This window comes from Giraffa tippelskirchi, chromosome 13 (genome assembly GCF_054371585.1).
Source record: "Giraffa tippelskirchi isolate mGirTip1 chromosome 13, T2T-mGirTip1v1.2.pri, whole genome shotgun sequence".
Lineage (NCBI taxonomy): Eukaryota > Metazoa > Chordata > Mammalia > Artiodactyla > Giraffidae > Giraffa > Giraffa tippelskirchi.
Window position 1 is genome coordinate 15,294,176 of NC_137287.1, and position 26,916 is coordinate 15,321,091.

Below are 26,916 nucleotides of genomic sequence, written 5' to 3' on the forward strand. Positions count from 1 at the left end.
ATTCTAGAGCTTGGAATTCAGAATCAGAATCAGGTTGGGTTTCACTCACAAGGTCACATGGATACAGCTTGGTTAGAGATGTAACTTTAGCTGAATTTCGAGCAGAGCCTCCTGGTCCAGGGGTCTGTGACGCGCTCCTGGCTGTCAGGACTGAGTAAGCCTCTGTTCTCTCTTCTCTGGGGCTGCCTCTCCATTATTCTGCAGCACTAGGACATGGGGAGCAGGGGGTGCTGCTTCCAGCCTTGGGACTGGGCTGAAATTTGATACTAATTTTTTTGTCTGGGGCATCTCCTTATGGCACTTATTTCCTTAGCCATAACCAAGTGTCTGCTGTGTGCCAGGAACAGTAATGGTTGCTAGGGCAGTGAAGATAGATCCCATTTAGACCCCATCCTCAAAGATCCTACAGTTCAACCAGGGGAATAAGTGACTGGGCCATCTATTAGCTGATAATTACTTATCAGGGCTTCCCTGATGGCTCAGCAGGTAAAGAATCCACCTGCAATGCAGGAGACACTGGAGACTCAGGTTTGATCCCTGGGTTGGGAAGATCCCCTGGAGGAAGAAATGGCAACGCCCTCCAGTATTCTTGCCTGGAAAATCCCATGGACAGAGGAACCTGGTGGGCTACTGTCCATGGGGTCACAAAGAATCGGACACAACTAAGCACAAGCACAATTATTTACTGATCACCTACCATGTGCAAGAGGCTGTCTAAGACATTGATTCAGGAGCAGCCATAGAAATCTAGAGAAGAAACGGTGGTGGCTTAGTCATACTCATCTAACCCAGTGCCCAGAAATACTGATGAGATGGATGGAGGTGGTTGGGTTTGGTTGTTGGGGAAGGTTTCACGGAATAGGACTAGCTGTGGACATTGCTAAACAGAATCTACTCACTGGAGAAGATACTGCAAAGATATGGTTCATCTGAGAGCCTGTGAGGCAATCTAGCTGGATATGAGTGTTTCTGTAGGGCAAGTGGAAAATTCAAATGGAAATAGAGTCCAAGAAAGAAAAGGACAAGTATGAAGGAGGCTAGGCGCATACTTCCTGTTGTCTTTATTATTTTTTGGCTGCACCATGTGGCATGTAGGACCATAGTTCCCTCACCAGGGGCTGAACACATGCCCCTTGTATTGCAGCAGGGAGTCTTAACCACCAGACCACCAGGGAGGTCCCTTTCTGTGTTCTTTGCACACAGGTGCCTCTGGGTTTACTATCGATTTGAGTCCTTTTGATAGAGACCCTGGCTTCCCTGGTAGCTCAGCTGGTAAAGAATCTGTCTGCAATGCTGGAGACCTGGGTTCGATCCCTGGGTTGGGAAGATCCCCCGGAGAAAGGAACAGCTACTTACTCCAGTATTCTTGCCTGGAGAATTCCATGGACAGAGGAGCCTGACAGGCTACAGTCCATGGGGGTCACAAAGAATCAGTGGCTCTAGGTGCTATACAGTGGAAGTGACAAACAGATTCGAGGGATTAGATCTGATAGACAGAGTGCCTGATGAACTATGGGCGGAGGTCCACGACATTGTACATGGAGGTCCACGACATTGTACATGGGGCGGTGATCAAGACCATCCCCAAGAAAAAGAAATGCAAAAAGCCACAATGGTTGTCTGAGGAGGCCTTACAAATAGCTGAGAAAAGAAGAGAAGCGAAAGGCAAAGGAGAAAAGGAAAGATACCCATTTGAATGCAAGCTCCAAAGAACAGCAAGGAGAGATAAGAAAGCCTTCCTCAGTGATCAATGCAAAGAAATAGAGGAAAACAATAGAATGGGAAAGACTAGAGATCTCTTCAAGAAAATTAGAGGTACCAAGGGAACATTTCATGCAAAATGGGAACAATAAAGGACAGAAATGGTATGGACCTAACACAAGCAGAAGATATTAAGAAGAGGTGGCAAGAATACACAGAAGAACTGTACAAAAAAGATCTTCACGACCAAGATGACCACAATGGTGATCACTCTAGCCAGACATCCTGGAATGTGAAGTCAAGTGAGCCTTAGGAAGCATCACTGCAAACAAAGCTAGTGGAGGTGATGGAATTCCAACTGAGCTATTTCAAATCGTAAAAGATGATGCTGTGAAAGTGCTGCACTCAATATGTCAGCAAATTTGGAAAACTCAGCAGTGGCCACAGGACTGGAAAAGGTCAGTTTTCATTCCAATCCCAAAGAAAGGCAACACCAAAAAGTGTTCAAACTACTGCACAATTGTACTCATTTCGCATGCTAGCAAAATAATGCTCAAAATTCTCCAAGCCAGGCTTCAAGAGTATGTGAACTGTGAACTTCCAGATGTTCCAAGCTGGATTTAGAAAAGGCAGAGGAACCAGAGATCAAATTGCCAACATCCCCTGGATCATCAAAAAAGAAAGAAAGTTCTGGAAAAATGTCTATTTCTGCTTTATTGACTATGCCAAAGCCTTTGACTGTGTGGATCACAACAAACTGGAAAATTCTTAAAAGTGATGGGAATACCAGACTACCTGACCTGCCTCTTGAGAAATCTGTATGCAGGTCAAGAAGCATCAGTTAGAACTGGACATGGAACAACAGACTGGTTCCAAATCGGGAAAGGAGTACATCAAGGCTGTATATTGTCACCCTGCTTATTTAACTTATATGCAGAGTATACCATGCGAGATGCTGGACTGGATGAAGCACAAGCTGGAATCAAGATTGCTGGGAGAAAGATCAATAACTTCAGATATGCAGATGACACCACCCTTATGGCAGAAAGCGAAGAACTAAAGAGCCTCCTAATGAAAGTGAAAGAGGAGAGTGAAAAAGCTGGCTTAAGGCTCAACATTCAGAAAACTAAGATCATGGCATCCAGTCCCACCACTTCATGGCAAATAGATGGGGAAACAATGGAAACAGTGAGAGACTTTATTTTCTTGGGCTCCAAAATCACTGCAGATGGTGACTGCAGCCATGAAATTAAAAGACGCTTACTCCTTGGAAGAAAAATTATGACCAACCTAGACAGCATATTAAAAAGCAGAGACATTGCTTTGCCAACAAAGGTCCATCTAGTCAAAGCTATAGTTTTTCCAGTAGTCATGTATGGATGTGAGAGTTGGACTATAAAGAAAGCTGAGCGCCGAAGAATTGATGCTTTTGAATTGTGGTGTTGGAGAAGGCTCTTGAGAGTCCCTTGGACTGCGAGGAGATCCAACCAGTCCATCCTAAAGGAAATCAGTCCTGAATATTCATTGGAAGGACAGATGCTGAAGCTGAAACTCCAATACTCTGGCCATCTGATGCGAAGAACTGACTCCTTGGAAAAGATCCTGATGCTGGGAAAGATTGAAGGTGGGAGAAGGAGACAACAGAGGATGAGATGGTTGGATGGCATCAGAGACTTGACGGACATGAGTCTGAGCAAGCTGAACTGAACTGAACTGATAAGAGTCCCAGAAGCCAAAAACCTGCATCTCAATTCTAGGAAAAACATCAATGCAAGCACAACAGCTGATCCTCTGGCTCAGAAACAGAGAGGACTCAGAGTGGATGGGACTAGAGTAAACAGGGAAACAGAGCCCTATCTAAAAGGGGGCAGGCACTGCTAGGTTCAAACCAGATGCTGGAGACAAGAACCTGGGCCGGCTGTTTGCAGCTCTACTGATGGATCATAAGCTGGTAATCTGTGTGTGTGTGTTTAATGAAGTCTCCCAATGTTAAAGTAAATATCAATTCGAATTTTGAAAAGAAACTCAGCCCACTGGTTGAAACATTTTCCACTGTAGCTATCAGTCTGTAACTTCTACTTAGGGAACCAAGAGAAATCAGGTTAGACAGATGCTGCTGCTGCTGCTGCTGCTAAGTCGCTTCAGTCGTGTCCGACTCTGTGCGACCCCATAGACGGGCTGAAGCCAAGTTTCAACTGGCCTTGAATGCCATGCTGACAGAGATCTGACTTGAGTCCATAGCCAGCTTTAGTTTAATCAATTAAAAAAAGAAAAAGACAAAGTTGATAAGAAGATGAGGGAAGCAGAGTGGTGTGGCAGGAGAAAAGATAACTGGGCTTCCAATTTGACTTAGAATGACCCAGCCATCTCGCAAATAGGACTACGGGGCTGGTTTCAGACCTGCCTGGTTCAGAGAAGGTAGCCGGATGCTAACCCATCGCCCCAGCTGACTGGGTACTCAGCCCGCGGGCCTGAGCAGCACGACGCGCGTTCCTGCTTCCGCTCCTGACCCCGAGGGTCTGGGACAAGCCCGTTTATAAACTGACTTTATAAAACAGTCGCCTACAAGATGGGGCCGATACCACCGGCTTCTCGGGGCAGTTGTGGAGTTAAGGAGGAGGGGGACGGGCCAGCATAGGGAGCGGGGAGGAACGAGCGAGCGCTTTCTTACCCGGGGCTCTGGAAGGTTCGAGGTCTCGGGGAGGGGCCGGCGGGGGACCGGGAGGCTGGCACTTCTGGGAAAAACGGCCCCCCGCCCCGCGCCTCCCCGTGACAGCCTGCGACGGGGGGAGATGAGAAGCCTCCCGGGGCGGCCAAGTTCACCGGCGTCTCCCCCGCACGCCGGGGGGACCTCTGTTCTGGAGGGGCACGCCTTCGCCACCCCAACTCAAGAGTCCCCCCCTTCTAGATCCCAGGGGGTCAGGGATGCCTTTCGGAGAGCCCTGCCCCTCCGGCCGCCCAGGGCTCATCTGCCCCACCGTGGGGCTCCGGGCGAGGCGGGGCAGAGGGCCGTAACCAGTAGCTAGCGCGCCGGATTCCTGATTCCCAAACCCCCGCACCGCCGGAAGCAAAGTTTCCTCCCGCCCCCAACGCGGCCTCTCTAGGAGCTCGGGGTGCAGGCGTCTCAGTGGGAATAACCCCTTCGACCCCGGCAGAAAGCTCCAACTGGAGGGTTTAGTTCCCTTGCTCCCTGAGAACGGCCGAGTTGTCTAGTGTTCACTCTGGGGGACGTTTTGATGATTCTGGTGCCCAGATCAGGGCGGGGAGCAGAGCCCAACTGCCGGGTTTCTAAACCAGCTCGGCTGTTATTTCTCTTCTCTGAGCCTTGGCTTTCTTTGCAAATGTAACCGAGCTAGCTCAAAGGCTTTCTGTAAGGATTCAATGAATTAATATATGCAAGCCCTTAAGTGCGCTTGACATATAATAAGTGCTCAATAAATGCTAGTGTTTGTTTGTCTGTAGTGCTACCTTTTGTTGTGGTGGTGGTGGTTTTGGTAGCATGGCTTGTGGAATCTTAGTTCTCCGACCCAGGATTGAACTGGCGCGGAGGTCTAACCTCTGGTCCACCAGCCAATTCCTTACTGCTTCCTTTTTTTAAATGGCTGTTGGTAGAAGGTCAGTTCTGTGACAGGAACATCAGGGACACCATAGAGAGGATAGTAAGGGGCTGCTGTTGATTGTGGACCTTCTTGCTAGGTTCCTTGTAGACCTGATCTCAGTGGCTGGGGGGCACTTTTGTGAAGGGAGTATTCTTCCCATTTTATGGGTAACTGAGTGTATGTAGGTCAGAGTCTGATTTGAAATCAAAGCCCTCAAAGCCCCAGGTCACGTGCCTCTTCTCCTCACACTGCATCTCTGAGTTTGAAAACTTTTTCTGGGAATTCCAAACTAAAGCATGGAAACCATCAAAACTAAACCCATGTGTATGATGTCACAGACATGAATATCTAGAGAGTCCAGGGCTGAGGAGGCTGTGCAAATTCACCTAATTCCTCCCAGGACGGACACCATCCTCGCCTGAAGAAAAGGCTCTTGTGACCTTAAAAAGAAGCAAGTTAAAAAAAAAGAAAGCAGCAGCAAGCTGCAGACATCCAAAGAGAGAAAGGCATTGAGTATACATTTTAAGGATAAATTAAAACCATGTTTTTACTTTCAAAAACTATTACCATCCAGCCCAACCTTTTACACACCCAGTGGAAACCTCAGGGGCCAGTCTGATTGGCCATTTCTTCCTGCTCAGGGTCCCTCTGGGCGGTTTTCACTGGGCTCTAGTGCTTAGTCGGACTAAAGGTCCTTGGAGAGTGTGGAAGCCTGGAGGAAGTGGGCAGCTGTCCTTTCATTCCCTAGGGATGTAGCAATTAGACAGACGTGCAGGAGAGCAGCCCAGGAGAGCGTGGGTCGGGAAGCTGTGAATGAAAGGGGAGAGGGGCGATGGGAGATGAAGATCCAGAGTTAGCAGGCGCCATCTTTCTTCCCCTCCCCTACCATGTCCTTAGCCACGCTGCTCCCTCTGCCTGGCTGAAGGTTTGAGAGGGCTGGACATCAGCGCCCATCTTGTCATTTCTGTGAGAAAGTGCCGGGCTTTCCCAGGATCACTCTACGAGTCAGTGATTTAGTCAGGACTCTTCAGTCAGAACAGGATATGAATTCTCACTTCATGTACCCCAGGCAGGAAGAGGAGTGTGAAGCCACACCGATTCAAAGACGACACACACCTTCTCCAGTGAGGAAACCAAACAGGGTGCTTGCTAAGTTGCTTCATTCGTGTCTGACTCTTTGTGACCCTGTGGACTGTAGCCTGCCAGGTTCCTCTGTCCATGGAATTCTCCAGGCAAGAACATTGGAGTGGGTTGCCGTTTCCTTCTCCAGGGGATCTTCCCCACCCAGGGATTGAACCCAGGTTTCTTGCTTTGTGGACAGATTCTTTACCACTGAGCCACCAGGGAAGCCCCATTATATGTTTAGGCCATAATTTATTTAATCAGCTCCTCTATTGGTGGACATGTAGGTTTTTGTTTTTTTATTTGTTTTTAATTTATTTGGCTTCATTGGGTCTTAGTTGTGGCACGTTGGATCTTTTGTTGTGGCGCGCAGGCTCTCTAGTTGTGGCTCACTGGCTTTGTTGCTCTGCAGCATGTGGGATCTTAGTTCCCTGACCAGGGATCGAACCTGAGTGCCCTGCATTGCAAGGTGGATTCTTAACCACTGGACCAGCAGGGAAGTCCTGGGCATGTAGACTATATACAGTCTTTTGCTATAGAAACATTTCAATCCATATGATTGTGCCTACATTTTTGCATGCCGCATGTGTCACCAAGCCTGTACGATCTAGAAATGGAACTGGTGGGTCAAAGGGTGTGGGTGTTTTGAATTTTGATCAGTTTAGCCAATTTTCCCTTCCTCCTAGGAGGCACTGAGATGGATTTTCTTACTAATCATGTTTGAGACGGCTTCTCCACAAATCATATAATCAAACTATTTATATTTGAAGATTTCTTAGGTTAAAAATATAGTGTTTCACGGTTGTTTTTATTTGCATTATGAAATTTGTTTTATAACCAACAGTGGCAAGAGAAAATGGAAATGTGACATTGGAGGTATGAGATTTTAAGAAAGCATTGTGCTGCTTTGAACTAAGTCACATCTTCTGATCCCACTTGGACAAGGAAAATGAGAAAATTTGCCAGTGAGCTCTAAGCCACCTGATTCCTTGGAGAAGGAGGCACAAAAGATAGACAAATGAAATCACAATTTTCAAAAAAGGGAAAAGATGTTAATAATACAAACAAAAGGCCAGCAGTCTTGATGTTTAACTCAGCTGGAATTCTCAATCAGACCATCCAGTGGATGACTTGTGAGTAAAATGGCATGGTGTAGGGAAGAGGAAAGACATTGAATCCCATCAGGCTGCAATAATCACAGCTCTCACCTAACCAGGTGACCTTGGGCAGCTACCACATATATTTTTGAACTTCCACCTCTTCAGCATAAAATAGGGGCAACCATGGCCACCTGCCAGAACAATGGCAAAAACTAAAATAACTCATGGAAATACTTCTGTGCCAACTCTTGGGAGTTCCCTGGCAGTCCAATGGTTAGGACTTGGAGCTTGCACTGCCATCGTGGGTTCAGTCCCTGGTCAGGGAGATAGGATCCTGCAAGCCATGCAGTGTGGCCAAAAAAAAAAAAAAAGCATATTATGTTAATATGGAAGGAAAGAGGTCAAACCTGAGCCCTAGACATCTGAGAAAAGAGGAAAAAGGCTGGACAGATAAGCCGGAGATTAAGTAGCTAGAAACCAGAACAACTTGATTGCCCCTGTAAAAGGCAATCTTTTTCCAAATCTAGTGATCAGACCTCAAGTGTGAAAAATCAGACAAAACAAACCTCCAAGGGACTTCCCTGATTGTGCAGTAGTTAAGAATCTGCCTTTCAGTGCAGGGAATGAAGGTTTGATCTCTGGGTGGGGAACTAGGTTCCACATGCCACAGGACAACTAAATCTGTGCGCCACATCTACTACAACAAAGATCCAGTTTGAGGCAACTAAGACCCGATGCAGCCAAATAAATAAATAACTACTTAAAAAGCCATCTGCTTATCAGCTAGGTATTTCTTTTTTTTTCTTTTGGCCAAGCTGCATGGCATGCAGGATCCCAATTCCCCCTCCAGGGATTGAACCTGAGCCCCCCTGCAGTGGAAGCGCAGAGTCTTAACCACTGGACTGCCAGGGAAGCCCTGGATGCTAGGTATTTCTGGGGCCACCATTTCATTCTTTGTGTATGGCCCCTGGAACTGACAAGGAAGAGATATTACTGTGCATTTATCTACCAACCCCAAAGAGCCGAAAGGCACATGTTGTAGCTAATCCCCTTATTGAGATTATTTATGACTGGGATGTGTAATCTGTAACAGTGTCTTTAAAACTGGTTGAATTTACAGTAGCCATGCTGCATATCCTGCCCCACTGGGGCTTTGCTTGCCATCTGTCGCTGTGTTGGACTGGATCCAGAATTAGGGGATGGGTTGAGGATATGACCCTTGGCATCATAAAATGTCATCTTGATGAGAACTCACAGGAGAACTTTCTCCCAAACCTTATATGAATTTTTTAAAATTAATTTATTCATTTTTGGATGCTCTGGGTCTTCATTGCTGAGCGCAGACTTTCTCTCTAGTTGCAGCAAGCAGGGGCTACTCTTCATTGTGCTGCAAGGGCTTCTCATTGCGGTGGCCTCTCTTGTTGTGGAGTACAAGCTTTAGGTACCCTGGCTTTAGTCGTTGCAGCATGCAGGCTCAGTAGTTGCAACTCGCAGGCTCTATAGCACAGGCTCCATAGTTGTGGTCCATGGACTTAGTTGCCCCACGGCATGTGGAGTCTTCCTGGAGGAGAGATCAAACCTTTGTCCCCTGCTCTGACAGGTGGATTCCTATCCACTGTGCCACCAGGGAAGTCCTCATATGAATTTTGTAACCAATATTTGCTGGGGCCTCTAGAAAACTCAGCAAATCTATAACCCACTTTTAAAAAACATTTTTATTGGAGTATAGTTGATGTATTAAAACCCACTTTGAGCAATTGTACAAACAGAGCTTTATACGTATGTATTGTACACCAAGCCTGGATTCATGTTATCATTTCTCCCCTTATTTTCCCTTTGCCATTTTATTTTTTATCTTGATCATGATACTCTGCTACCACAGCTACAATTGGTAATGATGGCCAGCATTTTAATGGCTGGGAGGCTTACTAGATGCCAGGCACCTGTTGTAATGCTTCAAGTCCTTTTTTGAAACCAAGCAAGGTACAAATAAAGAAACAAACACAACTGCCAGATTCCCTTATCTCCCTTATGGTTTGTTGTGATACACACAGTCAAAGGCTTTAGCATAGCCAATGAAGCAGAAGTAGATTTTTTTTGGAATTCCCTTGCTTTCTCTATGATCCAACAAATGTTGGCAATTTGATCTCTGGTTTTTCTGTCTCTTAGAAACCTAACTTGTACATCTGGACGTTCTCGGTTCACGTACTGCCGAAGTCTAGCTTGAAGGATTTTGTGTATAACCTTGCTAGCATGTGAAATGAGTGCAACTGTATGGTAGTCTGAACATTCTTTGGCATTGCCCTTCTTTGGAATTGGAATGAAAACTGACCTTTTCCCAACCTGTGGCCACTGCACAGTTTTCCAAATTTGCTGAATTATAGAGTGCAGCACTTGAACAGTATCATCTTTTAGGATTTTAAAGAGCTCAGCTAGAATTCTGTCACCTCCTTGGACTGCAAGGAGATCAAATCAGTCAATCCTAAAGGAAATCAGTCCTGAATATTCATTGGAAGGACTGTTGCTGAAGCTGAAGCTCTAACACTTTGGCAACCTTATGTGAAGAGCTGATTCATTGGAAAAGACCCTGATTCTGGGAAAGACTGAAGGCAAAAGGAGAAGGGACGGCAGAGGATAAGACAGATAGATAGCATCACTGACTCAATGGACATGAATCTGAGCAAACTCTGGAAGACAGTGGAGGACAGAGGAGCCTGGGATGCTGCTGTCCATGGAGTCGAAAAGAGTTGGACTCGACTTAGTGACTGAACAATAACAACAACCCTTATGGTACCAACTTAAAACATATGTCGTTTTAATATCTGAGGCCATAAATCTTAGAGAAAGGCTACATATCTGACTTCACAGTTCTCCACATGAAGCAGTATTTGGAAATAAACAAAACTACAGAGCAAAACAAGGATCTCTCAGCAGTCCAAAGGCATCAGTTAGGGACTTCCACTTACCTGGTAGTCCAGTGGTTAGGACTCCATATTTCCACTGCAGAGTTCCTGCGTTCAACCTCTGGTCAGGGAAGTAAGATCTTGCATGCCATGTAGCATGGCCAAAAAAAAGAGGGCATCAGTCAAGTGATAATAACCTTACAAAGCTCAACCCCTAAGGTTCCCAAAGGAAAGTGGTGATCACTAGGAGCCCCCAAAGAGCCATAGAGCCAGGTGATGCTCATGTCACTTACCCAGTGAATACAAGAATAGGGATTGACAGTGACACAGTGCTCACTCATTCTGAGCCCTGGTCTAAAAGGTGTCACGCATGGTCTTAGCAATATCTTTCTAGATATGACTCCTCAGACAAGAAAAACAAAAGCAAAAATAAAGCAATAGGACTATATCAAACTAAAGAGTTTCTGCACAACAAAGGAGACCATCGATACAATGAAAAGACAACCTACATGGTTCAGTGATTAAGAATCTGCCTTCCTATGTGGAGGTTGTGGGTTTGATACCTAGTGGGTGGTGCTAGTGGTAAAGAACCAGCCCGCCAATGCATAAGACTTAAGAAACGCGGGTTCTATCCCTGGGTTGGGAAGATCCTCTGGAGAAGGAAATGGCAACCCACTCCAGTATTCTTGCCTGGAGAATCCCATGAACAGAGGAGTTTGGAGAGCTATGGTCCATAGCATCACAAAGAGTCAGACACAACTAATGTGACTTCACACACACACGGAGGAACTAAGATCCCACGTGTTGCAGAGAAACTAACCCTGCATGCAGCACTCCAGAGCCTGTGTGCCACAACTAGAGAGCCCACACCAATTAAAACAATGGGCAGAGGAGCTGAACAGATATTTTTCCAAAGAAGGCATACAGATGTCAACAGGCACATGAAAAGATGTTCAACATCACTGATTATTAACAGAAAGCAAATCAATGCAACAGTGAGAAATCACCTCATGCCTGTTGGTGGCTATTATCAAAAAGGCAAGAAATAATATATTTGGGATTTTGCACTAGAAAAGTCGTATAGCCATACTAAAGAAAATATGTGAAAATTAAATCATACACCTGAAAATCACACAATATTGTAAGTCTACCGTACCTCAGTTAACAAATTAACTCACTCATTTTTTACCTGCCCCTAGGTCAACCATTTTTGCCTTTTATTATATTTCCTTCTTCTGTTTTTCTAAGCTTTAAAAAAATAGTTGTCAGTTTTTGTTTCTTCATTATCTTCACAGCCATATAGTTTAAAAATGATTTTACTTATTTATTTTTCGTTGCTCTGGGTCTTTGTGGCTGTGCATGGGCTTTCCCTACTTGCAGCAGGCGGGGGCTATTCTTCCTTGCGGTGCACAGGCTTTTCACTGCGGTGGCTTCTCTTGTTGTGGAGTACAGGCTGTAAGCACACGGGCTTCAGTAGTTGCAGCACGCAGGCTCAGGAGTTGTGGCGCACGGGCTTAGTTGCTCTGTGCATGTGGAATCTTCCCAGACCAGGAATTGAACTTGTGTCCCCTGAATTGGCAGGCGGATTCCTATCCACTGTACCACCAGGGAAGTCCTTCACAGCCATACTTTTAATAGCTGTATGTACAATTCCTTCCATATCTACCACCTATACTAATATTGTGCTGAGTTATTTTTCCTGTGGTTGAATATTTACACTGCCTCAATTTTGTACTCTTACACGTAAAACTTCAAGGACCATCTCTGAGAATATATGTCACCCAATTTTTTGTTGTTGTTGTTTGGCTGCACGACTTTGGGGATTTTTGCTCCCCAAGCAGAGCTTGATGGGGAAACAGGCCCGTGCTCTCAAGGCTGCTCATGAGCGCTTCTCCTCAGTCTCCCATTGCCTCCCTTTCCTAAGTAACAACTGCTTGAATCTGCCCATTGGAACTGAGGGAAGGTCATGGGGGCTGAATGAAGGCTGTTTGCTGTAATCAAAGAAGTGGGAGACACAGAAAGGCTTGGTGCCCAGGAGCCCCCCAGGGCCCCGCACGCCTCCAGCATGCATATCTTGGGGGAAGAAGGGCCCATCCTTTTCTGGCGGCAGCGTCTGGCAGCCTTTCTGCTTGTGGCTAGAAAGGTGTCCTCATGGAAAGGTGCCTGGGGTGCACACACACACAGCCAACCTGGGTCATGGTTAAGAGCCATGATGTTTCTGAAGTCAGCATGCCTGGGTTTGAATCCATCTCATCCCTAGAAAGTTGTGTCCCAGTGACTCACTCTATCCTCAAATAATAATAATGGTTTCATGAGTTGTTGTGAAGGTTTGCGGAATTACTATATGTAAGCCCTTGGGACAGTGCTTGGCATCATCAATGGAACCACGTCAGCAGATATCATCCTTTTTATTATTCTGAACCTGGTGAATCTAGAGCAAGGGGTACAGAATTAATAGCTACTGTTACATGGGTGCTGGAGCATCAACAATGAAAGATGATTCATATATTGAAACTACCTTTCAGTCTCACGGTTGGGGACACAATGGAGTGACAAGGACTGTGACAAACTGAAAAGTCAGTGTCCTGCTAAAGAAGGACCTGGCCACCCAGCCAGTTGTCGCCATGTGAAAATTTGGGTGATGTTGCCACCTCTTCGGATTTTCCAAAATTCAAATTTGTATATGAAATGTACCAATTTGGGGGTAATCATTTAAAAATGTATTTATTTTTGGCTGCACTGGGTCTGTGTTGCTGTGTGGGCTCCTCTCTAGCTGCAGTGTGTGGGTTTCTCATTGCAGTGGCTTCTGCTGTTGTGGTGCACAGGCTAGGGCGCGGGCGCTTCAATAGATGCAGCACATGGGTTTAGCAGTTGCGGCCCCGGGCTCTAGAGCACAGGCTCAATAGTTACAGCACATGGGCTTAGTTGCTCTACAGAGTGTGGGATCTTCCCATATCAGGGATCGAATCAGTGTCTCTTGCATTGTAAGGCAGATTCTTTATCACTGAGCCACCAGGGAAGTCCTGAAATGTACCAATTTTTTAAAGGTGGCAATTTATTCAGTTAAAAAAAGAGAGAGACAAAAATCTTGTAGGTCAAATTCACCTCTTTCTGTAAGCCTCTAGGGTACAGCTTTCCTGTCCACCACCGCCCCAGGGCCCAGTCAGGCTTTTATAGCCCTGGGAGGGCTGGAGAGAGCCTTGGAGGTCAGATCTGCCCACCAGCCTTTCTGATCCCACGTCGGCCTCCCTCTCACACGTCCCTCAGAGAGAGGGGGCGAGAGTGGGGATGTCTGTGAATGAATGTGACTGTGCCCTGGCAGTTCTGCCCACCTCTGCCCCATCTGTCTAGCTTGGGGGTTGATCCAGAAACAGATGGAAGAGGCAGGAGGATGACTTCATTCCATGCACTGGGCACCTACTACCTGCCAGTTACTGTTCTAGGTGCAGTGATGACAAGAGGACAGGCCCCTGCCTGGATGGAGCTGATCTTAACCCCTGTGCGTGCTGGAGGGGCTGATAGTGTTGGGGTGAAACATGCTGCGAGAAACATAGCAGGGGAAGGGGGCCCAGGAGGAGCACAGACCCTGAGGTGAGAGTGAGGTGTCAAAGGTGTCGGAAGCCAAGGATAAGATGGAGATATGGCTGCTAGGGAAGGCGGAAGGTGACAGTGCTGATAAGGAACAGAGGCAGGCCCAGCGGGGCCTCTTGTCCTGCTGGCTACACTCTCTAAAACAGCAGATGTAGGCCCAGAGAAGCTGCGTCCACTATAGCAATTTCTGACCGTTTGTTCCTCCCCTGGCTCCAGCTCACTCACGTCTCTGAACAGGCAGAACTCACATTCTCCTGTAATTCCTTTGTGTTTAACACACACACACACACACACACACACACACACACACACACACACACACACACACACATTCTCAAACCTCCTGAGTTCTTGAGGGTAGAGAGCCCATTTTTTGTCCAACTCTGAGGTCTCCCCACCTTTCTGTTCCCCACAGTGCCCAGAGGTAATAGGCTTCCATATACAAATGTGTTAAATTGAAATAATGGCATGGCCTCACATCTCACACCTTAGTTTTCTGTCCTGTAAAATGGGGATGATTGTGGATTGGAGTGAGGAGGAAAAGAGATCAAGGCTATAAACATTGGGAGCCCGCATAAACTGGCCTTGGGAGGCCACCTGGGTTTTTCTCTTGCTCTGAGCTGCGTGCCCCAGGAGCTACTGGGAAAGGGTCTGGCCCTCCTCCCTCCTGCCACAACCAGGCCTCAGTTTCCTCCTCTAAGGGGAGCTACTTGGGGCCGAGGGGGCGGGCACACACTTGCCAGGGAGGCTGGGGCTAGGGACACAGGCTGCCACAAATCCCTCCTGGTTGTGCTGGTCCCCTTAGCCCAAATGCTTGCTGCAGCGACTTATTTCAGCTAAGCCGTTTTTGTCATCTGTAGATGTTCCATCTCCAGGTGTGGCCGGCCAGCCCTTGCTCCCACCCCATAACCCAGGCATCCAAGCCCCCTTCGTGGGTCTGAGTCCCAACAAAGGCAGGCCGCAGGGGGCCAGCAGCCACCAAATCAGAGCTCAGGCTTTCTGCGAGCGGCAGGCGGAGCCCCTGCGAGATGCAGGGTGGCCAGAAATCCAGAGCCCCTCACTGGCATCTCGGTTTCCCCGAGAACCAGCTCCCACTGGAGACGGAGAGAGGGGCGCCGTCTCCGCCACCTCCCGGCTTCCCCGTCCTCCTTTTTTTCCCAGGCTGTGGGAGGCAAAGGGTTAAATCCCATAGAGCTGATGCTCTGACTCCAGGCTAGAGGGGCCCGGGAAGCTGGGGTCACTTCCTGCTCCGTCCCAGTCACCCTGAACTGGTCCCCGGGTCCTCAGCTTGGGATCACCCCTTGAGAAGGACCCTAGAGTCCTCGGCATATAGCCCGCCCCCCGAGGCAGGGCATTCAAGGGGTTAAGTCCCCTGGGGCTGGATCCTGCCTTCCGGCCTTTCCCAGACCCCAGAGCCGTGAGTGGGGGACGCCTGGGTTCCCGGGGGGGTGGCCCGGAGGGCCCGGGACGGCCGCCGGGGAACAATGGGGCGCGGGAGGCCGGGGGCCCGGGCCCGGGCGTGAGCCCCCTCCCCCGCCCCCCGGCCGCCCGGGGTAGGGGTGGGGGCCGGGCAGGGGCCGCGAGGGCCGAGGATTCTGGGAAGAGCGCGAGGGTCTGGCTGTGGGGGAGGGGAGGGCGTGAGCATTCTGGGAAGAGGGAATTCGGCCCAGCGGGCCGGGGGCTGGGGCACCGCGGGGGAGCCGGGAATCCGGGGTGCCCCCGGGGGGCGGGGGAAGGGAGGATGCCGGGCTCGGGGTTGGAGAAACGAAGGAGGGTCGCGGGGACCGGCTGGAGCCGAAGTCTAGGGTCTAGGCCGGTGCAGGCGTGGGGGGACCGTGGCCAGGGTGGCTGCATTCCCACAGCTGCCTCCATGTCAGGGTCACCCTGGGCCGCTCTCCACACCTCTCTGGGAGGCAGCCTCCTCCTCTTCTGCCCTCCCTCTCCCTTCGCAGTGGGGCTGGCCTGAGGTCGAGGCCTGTGCAGGCCTGAGCACCTCTCACCTCCCTCGGTCTCCCCACTTTCCTGCTCCAAGTCGGCCTTGTCATTAACCCTTTCCCTTCTATCCTGGACGGCTGAGTTTGAATTTCTCCAGAGACGATCAAGGTACATGAGTTCACACCTGTCCTCAGCAAACACAGCAGGCCTCTTCAAAATAGGCAGGCAGCCCCCAGCTTGGCAGAAGTCCTGGCTGCCACCTCCCCACAGACACTTATGGATGGGGGTGGGGGATTCTCAGAGCCTAAGAAGCTGCAGAGATGAAGAAATTCATTTACTTCCTAAAATCTAACTCCTGTCTCTCCTGGGTTCAGCTAGCTCCTGCTTCAGTTTGGTTACCACCCCGCAGCCTCCTCTGGGGTCCTTGCACCCAAAGCCCAGGCCCCCACAGGGTCTCTCTTAAGGGTCTAAACATTGTGGGGAGTTCTCCTTGCACTTAGCTCCTGTGGCCCTGTTCCCTCATCCGGGAATCGTATCACCGTTTTGGGAGTGACAGCTGCCTGTGTTTCACTCTGAGCTCCTGTTCCTCTGCTGCCATCCTCTCCAAAGCACTGGACCAAAGAGGTTCTCTAGGAGCAAGGGGCATCTCATTCATTCATCCAGAATTTATCGAACACCTTGTACATGTTAGGGATGGGGTACAGCAGCAACAAAAGAGAAAATGGATTAAAAGAAGGGATGCCAGGATGGAACCATAGTGGAAGGCTTTAGCAGGGAGTGTTCTGTTTCTTGTTCAGAGCTCCAGGTTGTCAGGATCCAACCCCTTCTTTCATAGCCAGGGAAACGTTCTGGTCCCAGGAATTTCTCCAGCCTGTTCGCGTGGCCAGCAGGCTCTGACTGAGCTGTCCTTCCCCATCTGCCCACGTTTGTGAGTTTCACATGACTTTCAAGGTCATCTCCCTCTCTTAGGGACCAGGACATGCCAGACACAGAATCTTGCATTTCTGGTCTTAGCTCTGCCACTTCTTAGCCTGTGACCTTGAAGAAACCTCACTGGCATTGGTTTCCTAATCTGGAAAATGGACAACCTGATTCCTAGGTCTCCTCAGAGGACTTGGGGGTGAGATGATGAGGACCACATGGCAGGCACTGTGTCTGCTGTCACATGCCACGTGGTCTTCACGCATTCATCCTGTCTGTCTTTTCCTTTCCATTTCCCTCTCAAAGTAGTTTCTGCAGAAGCCCCTGATGGCTTTAAACTGCCCCCTCTCCCTACCTCTAGTCCGAGCTTCCTCTTTCTTTCTGTGCTTAGATAACGGGAAAGTGCTCCAGTCTTTTGGAATGCCCTGTCTGTCCCCTCAGGGAAATTGGGGTGGTTATTACTTTTTTTTTTTTTAACTCTTTAAGTGTTCCAGCTAGTCTTGGTTCTCTGTGGGGCTCATAAGCAAAGTTTATTGGTCCCAATTAGCAGCCCCATTAAGGAGGAAAATTAGACTCTTAATGAGCTTTCTCTGATTAACAAAATAACAGGTTTCCCAGCCTCTGGGCATCCGAGGGGTGGGGTGAGAGCTTCCTTTCCCGTGGGTGTCAGATGCCTCTCCAGCCCCCAGTCTGGGTTCAAAAGGTTATGACTGATGAGCTTTTAATTACACTCTTAAATTCACCTACTTGCTTAGTGGTGATGGTAAGCTCTGGAGCAGAACGCAGGCCTGCAGGGGGAGAGGGTCGCGCTGAGAACCGAGGCGCAGAAAAATGGGGAGGTAGGAGACTGCAGTTCACATCAGGAGGAATAAGGGCTGGGGATGGGGCAGATGGGGGAGTGGGGCCGGGGGAGTTAAGGCAGGCCGGAGCTCATCTCCCGCGGTGTGTTCTCTCCCGGACCCCCAGGGTCCCTGGAGCACTGGACAGCCCTGAGTTCCGGGATGGAACCTGAGACGGCGCTCTGGGGCCCAGATCTGCAGGATCCTGGACAGAGCCCCGACGATGCTCACCCAGGTGAGGGACCCAAGAAGGGGCGGTGGTCCTGACGAGAGAGTGGCCCCATTCAGAGAGGGGCACAGACTCCAGAAAACCCTGGGGGGAGGGAAGTGAGGCCTGCCCCAGGTTCTGAAAGGAGATGGGGGCTGGAGACTCCCTTTCTCTCTGTAGGTGCAGAGAGTGGGAACGAAGAGGAGAGCACTCAGCAGGAAAGTTCTGGAGAGGAGGTCATCTTGGGAGATCCAGATCAGAGCCCAGAATTCAAGGACCCATCAGAGATGCCCCTGGAGACACCCTCCCAGGATGCCTCCGGCCCCCAGGATGCCCCGGCCCCGCTGGGTCACTCCAACCCCTCGGACCACCAGACCCGTCTGGACACCCCCACCCCCGAGGTAGTCCCGACCCCGTCTGACTGGACCAAGGCCTGTGAGGCCAGTTGGCAGTGGGGGACTCTGACCACCTGGAACAGCCCCCCGGTGGTCCCAGCCAATGAGCCCAGCCTGCGGGAGCTGGTGCAAGGCCGCCCGGCCGGCGCCGAGAAGCCCTATATTTGCAACGAGTGCGGCAAGAGCTTCAGCCAGTGGTCCAAGCTGCTGCGGCACCAGCGCATCCACACAGGCGAGCGGCCCAACACCTGCTCCGAGTGCGGGAAGAGCTTCACGCAGAGCTCACACCTGGTGCAGCACCAGCGCACGCACACGGGCGAGAAGCCCTACAAGTGCCCCGATTGTGGCAAGTGCTTCAGCTGGAGCTCCAACCTGGTGCAACACCAGCGCACGCACACGGGCGAGAAGCCCTACAAGTGCACCGAGTGCGAGAAGGCCTTCACCCAGAGCACCAACCTCATCAAGCACCAGCGCTCGCACACGGGCGAGAAGCCCTACAAGTGCGGCGAGTGCCGGCGGGCCTTCTACCGCAGCTCGGACCTCATCCAGCACCAGGCCACCCACACGGGCGAGAAGCCCTACAAGTGCCCCGAGTGCGGCAAGCGCTTCGGCCAGAACCACAACCTCCTCAAGCACCAGAAAATCCACGCCGGCGAGAAGCCCTACCGCTGCACCGAGTGCGGTAAGAGCTTCATCCAGAGCTCGGAGCTCACCCAGCACCAGCGCACGCACACGGGCGAGAAGCCCTACGAATGCCTTGAGTGCGGCAAGAGCTTCGGCCACAGCTCCACGCTCATCAAGCACCAGCGGACTCACCTGCGCGAGGACCCCTTCAAGTGCCCGGTGTGCGGCAAGACCTTCACGCTGAGCGCCACGCTGCTGCGGCACCAGCGCACGCACACGGGCGAGCGGCCCTACAAGTGCCCTGAATGCGGCAAGAGCTTCAGCGTCAGCTCCAACCTCATCAACCACCAGCGCATCCACCGCGGCGAGCGGCCCTACATCTGTGCCGACTGCGGGAAGAGCTTCATCATGAGCTCCACCCTTATCCGCCACCAGCGCATCCACACGGGCGAGAAGCCCTACAAGTGCTCCGACTGCGGCAAGAGCTTCATCCGCAGCTCGCACCTGATCCAGCACCGGCGCACGCACACGGGCGAGAAGCCCTACAAGTGCCCCGAGTGCGGCAAGAGCTTCAGCCAGAGCTCCAACCTCATCACGCACGTGCGCACGCACATGGACGAGAACCTCTTCGTGTGCTCCGACTGTGGGAAGGCCTTCTTGGAGGCGCATGAGCTGGAGCAGCATCGGGTGATCCACGAGAGGGGCAAGACCCCGGCCCGAAGAGCTCAGGGCGACGGCCTCCTGGGGCTCGGGGACCCTGCCCTGCTGACCCCACCCCCCGGAGCCAAACCCCACAAGTGTCTGGTCTGTGGGAAGGGGTTCAACGACGAGGGCATCTTCATGCAGCATCAGAGGATCCATATTGGCGAAAACCCCTACAAAAATTCAGACGGCCTCCCTGTCCACCCTGCCCCCAAGCCGCCTCAGTTCCGATCCCCCAGGCTCCCTTTTGGAGGGAATTCCTTTCCCGGTGCTGCGGAGGGCAGAGCCGACCCGCCCGGACAGCCTTTTAAAATGCCCGATGGGCAGGAGAGCTTCAGCCACAGGCTGGGGCTGCCCTCCTCCAAGTCCTACATCTGTTCGCACTGTGGCGAGAGCTTTCTGGATCGCTCGGTGCTCCTCCAGCATCAGGTCACCCACGGCAACGAAAAGCCCTTTCTCTTTCCCGATTATCGGATTGGCCTCGGGGAAGGGGCGGGGCCCAGTCCCTTCCTCAGTGGAAAGCCCTTTAAATGCCCCGAATGCAAAAAAAGCTTTGCCCTCAGCTCAGAGCTGCTGCTGCACCAGAAAGTCCATGCAGGCGGGAAAGCCCAGAAGAGTTTAGAGCTGGGGAAGAGCTCTTCCGTCCTCCTGGAGCACCTCAGGAGCCCCCTGGGGGCCAGACCCTACAGCTGCTCAGATTGTGGGGCCTCCTTCCTCGATCGCCTGGCTCTCATCCGGCATCAGGAGACCCATACCCGAGAAAAGTCCCCCACACCCGAAGACCCCCTCCCAGAGCCAGCCACCCTGTCCACAAGCCAGGAAGGTGAGGGAGAGGCCCCCGCACCCACAGAGAGCAGCAGCCATGAGGAAGGGGGAAGCCCCAAAACCAGCTTGGAAGAAAAGCCCTATTTGTGCCCCGAGTGTGGAGATGGCTTCACAGAAGTCTCAGCCCTCCTCCTCCATAGGAGCTGCCACCCCGGGGTCACCCTGTGAACAGGGTCTGGAGACCAGAGGCCTCTCTCTCCTGAGAGGAACACTGGGTCTCCCCAAAAGTTATGTGGGGAAAGGAGGAAAACCCTATCAGATTGTAGAGAAGCAGAGGATAAAGAATTGTGGGTAAAAGTAGTGCTTTTACATCAGTGATGAATAACCCTTTAAAATTGTTGGTGGGAACCACTTATAAGGCAGTAGAGAAAAACTGTTGGGTTAGAAACCCTATAAATATGTAGGAAAAAAAAAAGCCCTTTAAGTCTGTAGCAGAAAAACCCTATAAACCATAGTGGATAAAAGCCCTATTAATTGTAGGAAGAGGTCCCAATATGTCTCTAGACAACCCTATAAAACTGTATCGAAAACCTAGTGAAACTATAGGGTCGGGGAAGCACAGGGAATCTGACAATGGCGTCAACTTGGGAGGAGTGACCCTTAGAAGGTGTAGAAGGACCTCCCATGAACTCACTCCACAGCGTTCTCTCCCCCAAGAGTATGGGAGGGAGCCCATCTGCCAGAACCGTGGACAATGACACCGAGGAAAATGCTGGGCTGGGGGAGGAGCGTGGGAATGAGGAGGAAGCCTCAGATTCCCCAGAGGAGAAATGACCCAGGAACTAGGAAGAGAAGGTCCAGTTCAAGGCACTGGGGGTTCCGTGGGGGACGAGGGCAGTCTTAGATGATTGTGTGTGAGAGAGGAAGAGGCCCATGGAACTCCTGATCAGAAAGAACCCCCAAAATGGGGAAGAAAAAAACACATCCAGCCTGTTTAAAGGCCAAAGTTTGGGGTACATAAAAGCTTTAAGTGTAAGGAGACTAGGAAACCACCGCAAAAATTAGGAGGGAAGAGTAAGGTGATTTGTTAAGAGTGCTTTGAGGAAAGTGAACCAAGGTGGAGAAGCCGTTCAGATGGAACCCAACAAACCCCAGGCTGCCCAGTTCTCCCTGTTTCAGAAGCTTGTCAAACTGCAAGTACAAGCAGATCCTAGCTCAGGCCACCAGAGTTCCCTGCACCCTCGAGCCAGGCAGGACTCCCCTCTCCCCAGCCCAGCTAGGGAACATCTTCGCTGTGAGGCCTCCAGGGATGGAGGGTCCCTCCTGCCACATTCTCAGGTCTCACTGTCGGGAGGCTTCTCCTGCAGTCTAACTGCCACCAGTCCTGAGGCTGTGGTAGCCCGTTTCCTTACATTCTGTCCTCAGAGAGGGAGAATCCTTGCTAGTCGACCTCCAAAGAATAAAGCCCTTCAGAGACACGAGGTCTGTGTGTGGTCAAATCCTGGCCAGACTTTTCTTAAGTCAAGAGCACCATCTTTGATTCTCTGGCAACAAGGGACAGCAGAATGGACAGAATCGAGAGCCTGGATTAGCCAGCAACCTGATTTTTAACCTCACTCTCTCATCTGAGCTGTTAGCAAGGCTGCAAGAGGACGAGCCAGCAAGAGGACACATAGTGATGGGTGTCCAGATGCCCCGCAGACTGGACCTTGGGTCCCTGAAGAGTACATGGAGACCTGACCGCCTTCCTCACCCAAGTACCTGGAGCCTTCTGAGATTGCAGCAGCCCAGCCCAATTGTGGCCTTGGAAAGAAGACAGAGTCCACCCACTTGGCTTCTCTCCTTCTTAGCCAGAAACCTTCAGAGGGAGACAGAATGATGAGAAATACACTCCCTGGCCAGGCCCATCTCCTGTACTCACACACCACATTCGGTGACATACTTTCATTAACCCTGCCAAACCCGCTCCCTTGGCGGGGAATGAAGACTTGTCCTCTGAAATGGTTGAAGAGCCAAAACTCTTGAAACATCCATAACAAGAACCCCACCCCTTAACCCCAGAGACCCTTAAAGAAGGACAGGACTCCCTGTCCTGAGCTGGGTCCAGAGGAAGTGCCCACTGACACCACGCTGGCCCCAGTAACTCGCTGTGGTACAAGTAAGAGAACTGAGATGCCAGGTGGGGAGTCACGTCCCTGGAGAGGGCGACCCAGCTTCCTACAAACCTGTGGAAGAGACCTCTGATTCCATTACCTAAAAGTTCAAAAGGTGAAAGTCCTTCACCCTTCGTCTGTCCTGTTCTCAAAGGGATGACCCTCAAATTCAAAGACTGAAATCTAGAACACTGTAGGAGGAAAAGCCTAGGCCTGCTGGGGAGAAGGAAAAGGCAGGTCTTGGGGGACTATGAGGCGACTTTGATTAATATCTGCATAAAGCCCCACCCACCCAAGTGCCAGGTCAGAAAGCACCACCAGGAGGGGAGAAGGAGCCTGCCCGCCTCTACTGACAGCATGGACCAAGGAGGTGTCCCTCTGAGAAAGAGGAGACCATTCTCCAAGCAGGTTTTTTTTTTTTTCCTCTAAGATGGCAGCAGAAAGAAAATTCAGTTGTAGAGACAAACCTCTTGTAAAACTAGAAGCAGATCCTCTTGGAAATAGGCCTGAGGAATCAGTCTCCAGAAGGGTCCAAGAGAGCAGCTTTTGGGGCTCAGGGCCAGTCTGGGGGGAAGATGGGTGGTCAGGGCTGACCGATGACCTATCGAGGACTAGGGTGTAGCATACGTAGTAGGATGCTCGCATGTCATAGGGTGAGGGCCAGGGGTCTTGGCTGTGGTACTGAATGGATGATGTGGACACAATTAGTTGGGGTCTAGGGTTTCATAGCAAGAAAGGGGGCAGAGTCAGAGACCTTTGGGGTGTGACCGGTTCTCTGTTGCCCACCTCCCCAAACTCCTTTAGCCAGCTGCTTTCCTCCCAGAGTGAGCTACATCTTGGGAGGAACTAAGCAGGGAGTAGGCTTGGGGAGGCGGCAGTGTCGAGTCCTGACCAGCTCAGGCCCAGGGGATCGTGGCACTTTCCCACCGGAAGTGAGTCGTGAAGGCAGAGTGTAGCCAAACCCTCCTGTCCAACTCCACGCAAGCCTGACTCTTTAGACAGGCCCTCATGGAAGAGCACAACACAGGGTCACAGCATCATTGGTGAAAGCAGAAGGGAGAGTAGAAACTGATCTGAGCTTAGGGTGAAACTTTAAACTGCTATGGATATGGAAGTCAGAAGGGAGCCCGGGAGAACTTGCCGTGAATCCTGAATGGTGGGGAAGCTCGAAACCATCACAACCAAGAGGTGGGGTTCCATCACACTTGCCCCTCAGGTGAGCAGCCCCGACTCTTTTGCCCCCACTCATCTGACTTGTCCCCTTGGAGTGAAGAAAGGCCCCACTTTTGAGTATTGTGTGTCAATAGCAGTGTTGTGTCAGCGGTGGTCGTGTTGATTAGTTGAAGAGAATAAAGGGAATAAGATTTCCCAGGTGTTTTCTATCTTCTCTTTCAAGCCCAGAGCAAGCTGAGAGAGCCCGTTCTCTGCCAGGGCAGGGTCCACATGTAACTCAAAAGTTCAGCCCAGCCCTTTTCCCAGAGGCCGGAAATCTCCATCCAGTGCTTGCTGGTGGGAGCCTGAGGGTTTACAGTTTAAAAATCTATCCTCTTGGGAAATGGGGAGAAATGTGCTGAGAAGGTGGCAGAGCCAAGCAGCACAACATGCTGATTTCTGAGTGGCAGCCTGGTGACTCGCACTGGCTGGCTCAGGGCCAGCTCTGCTGCCCCAGGGAGCCCTCTCTGGCCACGACGCCCACACCCTCTGCAGACTGCTACGAGGCAGTGCCCAAGATCTAGTTCCAGAAGTTGGCAGCCGCCTCCCCTGGTTCTCCTGGGTCCTGGACTGGGCCCAGCCCTTCCTTTGGACCAGAGCCTCCTAGACCCTGAGGAGAGGTGGGCGGAGACCTGGCTCATCATCTAACTCTTAGGATGTAGCCCGTGAACCCCCCAACGTGTGGAGAGGCTGAGGCTAACAGAAGGCTGCCATTTACCTAAGATCTACTGCAAGGTGGTGAGGGAAGCCAGAATGACCAGGAGCAAGCTCTGCATACAACCAAACCTTTCCTCCCCCACCACTGGGCCTGCCCGGGCCTGGCCTGGGCTCCACACTGTCTGGGTCAGGCGGGGATGCGCCGCTGAATCCTCCTTGCAGGCTTGCCTCAGCGCTATCTCCTGGGCCTAGACCTTGCCCTGGCCCGAGTGGCTGCTTAAGGCAGCTCTAACCCAGTGCCTGCCTCTGCCCCAGTCTGCTGGGGGCCTCCTGCCCCAGCCAGGTAGCTGTCTCCACACCTTCCCTTTGCCTCTCTAACCCCAACTCCCAAGGCAGGCTCAATTGTCTCTCCTTTCCCTTCTCCATCTGGAAATCAAGGGGTGGGGAAGGGGGAAAGAGAGGAGGGAATTGCATTTCATGAAGAAGCGAGTAATGAAGGCTATTCTATATTTCCTAGAGACACTGAGGTTCATCAGCACAGGAGTCCTCTGTAAAATGAGGGGACTTCAGAGGAAGAACAGACACTGGAGCCCATTGATTCTCTCTCTTTTTTTTTTTTTTTAATATTTATTGGGCTGCACTGGGTCTTAGTTGCAGCAGGTAAACTCTTAGTTGTGGCATGTGCGCTCTAGTTCCCTGACCAGGGATTGAACCTGAGCCCCCTGCCTTGGGAGTGCAGCGTCTTAGCCACTGGACCACCAGGCAAGTCCCCCATTGGTTCTTACTTAGCAGAAGGGGTTGGATCCAGGCATGGTACCTGCCACAGCAGAGGAGCAGGAAACTGGCTAGAGGCAGTGACCTGAAAGATGAGGGCTGCAGAACAGGAAATGTCAAGTGTGGGGGTCAGGGGTGGGGTGGGGGATAGAGGATGCATAACAGATGTCAGCTTAGAGCATAGTGAGGTGGGAACTGAGAAAAGGCAAGAGAGCAGAGGCTGGACTGTGGAGTACCTTGTTGGAGTAACTTGGGGATAAGGACACCATTGAGGGAAGGGAATTAAGGAGAGTGACATGATCTCACCCCCATCCTCCAACCCTGGACACGAATGGTGGTGATTTGGTAAATGATACAAGGAACACCAGGAGAGTGTAGCACCAGAGAGCCCAAGGGAAGTGCTATTTTTTTTTCCAATCAAGTTTCAAAGAGCTTTGCTCTTTTTCAGATGTAAACATTTAATATGTGTGTGTCACTCAGTCGCATCTAACTCTTTGCAACCTCATGGACTGTAGCTCACCAGGCTCCTCTGTCCATGGAATTCTCCAGGCAATACTGGAGTGGGTAGCCATTCCCTTCTCCACCAAGGGAATTTTTAAGAAGAGTGATTGAAGTCAAATGCTCCACTGGAAACTGGCCAATCTCACTGGAACCTGTCTAAAACAGGTACCTTTGCCACTAAGGCCAACATCTACTCACCCACACAGGCCAGCCAAGGTCAGGACTGGGCCAGGAGGAGCTTTGACCTCCCCGTCCCAAGAGCCCAGGGTATCGCAGACACTGAGTTTACTGGTGCTTGGAAGGGATCAAGCACACTGAGGGGGAAGGGCCTGCCCAATTCCTACAGCAGATCCTCCCGGTATTAGGCAGGCTCATCCAAAAACCAACATTTGTGAAGAAGTTACTACTCCTCCTGCAGCATCAGTGCTTGCTCCTCCCACAAATTCTGGGATTTTTATCCCACTCCCTTGGGCGCAAGCTTGAGAAAGTGGTTTGGTGTCTATTAAGCATGAGGACTCAGCGTTTTTAGACACCCCCTGGATATGGAGACTGCTTAGGAGAGATATTTGGGGAAGTGACGGAGTCACTTCGATTTGGTAAGGAGCCCACGTAGAGGTGACTCCTGGGAAAGAGGGTAGAGCTCACAGAGGATTGGCTGACCCCGATCTGCTCCAGGGCGCAGCGCTCCTTTCTGAGCCAGAGGGCATCTCTATGATGCAATATGCTGCGTTTTTTTCCTACCCTGACCACCACTGCCGGGGGCCGCGAACACTTCTTCGGCAGCCCGATGCCATCCCCCGCCGTGGCTCGTGCCTCGGCGAGCGCGCCCACAGCCGCCAGCCCTGCGCTGGAAGTCAATGTAGCCCGCGTCTCCGTCTCGGGTCCGACCTGGACCAGCCGCTGCGGCCCCGCCGAAACCTCGGGCGCCAGGTGGATCCCGAAGGCTGACAAGGCCGCGAGCCCCAGCGAAGATGCGACTCCTGATAAGGCCGTGGGGTCGCGCAAGGGGGTGACTGCTGACACACCGGCGGCCGCTCCCGTGCCCATGCCTCCAGTTCCAGCTCCAGCGTCAACACCCAGCCTGGTCACCACCGTCCCGAGCGCGAGCCCCAGCACAGCCTCGGTGAAGGGTCCGGCTGCGGACCCAACAGCACACGGAACCCACAAGCGCCGTTAGACACGGCTCCCGATAACGTGGCCAGAGGACGGTGCAA

General features: G+C 51.2%; 1 protein-coding gene and 1 long non-coding RNA gene across 7 annotated transcripts in view; one reads left to right on the plus strand and one right to left on the minus strand.

The window, feature by feature from the left end:
- LOC145531203 (uncharacterized) overlaps positions 1 to 4,755 on the minus strand; it is a 42,643-nt gene extending 37,888 nt beyond the window's left edge. For 2 of the 3 annotated variants that reach the window (XR_014072274.1, XR_014072273.1), the window contains exon 1: positions 4,373 to 4,752. This is a non-coding gene — a long non-coding RNA (uncharacterized LOC145531203). Of the gene's footprint in view, positions 1 to 4,372 lie in introns of all 3 variants that reach the window. The other variant, XR_014072275.1, reaches the window with a different exon arrangement.
- On the plus strand, positions 26 to 23,926 carry ZNF629 (zinc finger protein 629). Of its 4 annotated transcripts, XM_081552990.1 has the most exons (4): positions 26 to 154; positions 13,869 to 14,016; positions 17,839 to 17,946; positions 18,100 to 23,926. In XM_081552990.1, exons 3-4 carry the CDS (start codon positions 17,874 to 17,876, stop codon positions 20,631 to 20,633), a joined length of 2,607 nt encoding a protein of 868 aa, XP_081409116.1. In that variant the 5' UTR covers positions 26 to 154; positions 13,869 to 14,016; positions 17,839 to 17,873; the 3' UTR covers positions 20,634 to 23,926. The 4 variants fall into 4 exon arrangements, with proteins under 4 accessions (XP_081409116.1, XP_081409114.1, XP_081409115.1 ...); XM_081552988.1 differs by lacking the exon at positions 13,869 to 14,016; XM_081552989.1 differs by lacking the exons at positions 26 to 154; positions 13,869 to 14,016 and adding an exon at positions 15,242 to 15,433.
- Positions 23,927 to 26,916: the final 2,990 nt, after the last annotated feature.

Excerpts from the sequence above, each read along its gene's own strand:
- ZNF629 (XM_081552990.1), top strand. The coding sequence starts at position 17,874 with ATGGAACCTGAGACGGCGCTCTGGGGCCCAGATCTGCAGGATCCTGGA. Across the intron at positions 17,947-18,099 it reads CCCCGACGATGCTCACCCAG|GTGCAGAGAGTGGGAACGAA; the intron begins GTGAGGGACCCA and ends TTCTCTCTGTAG.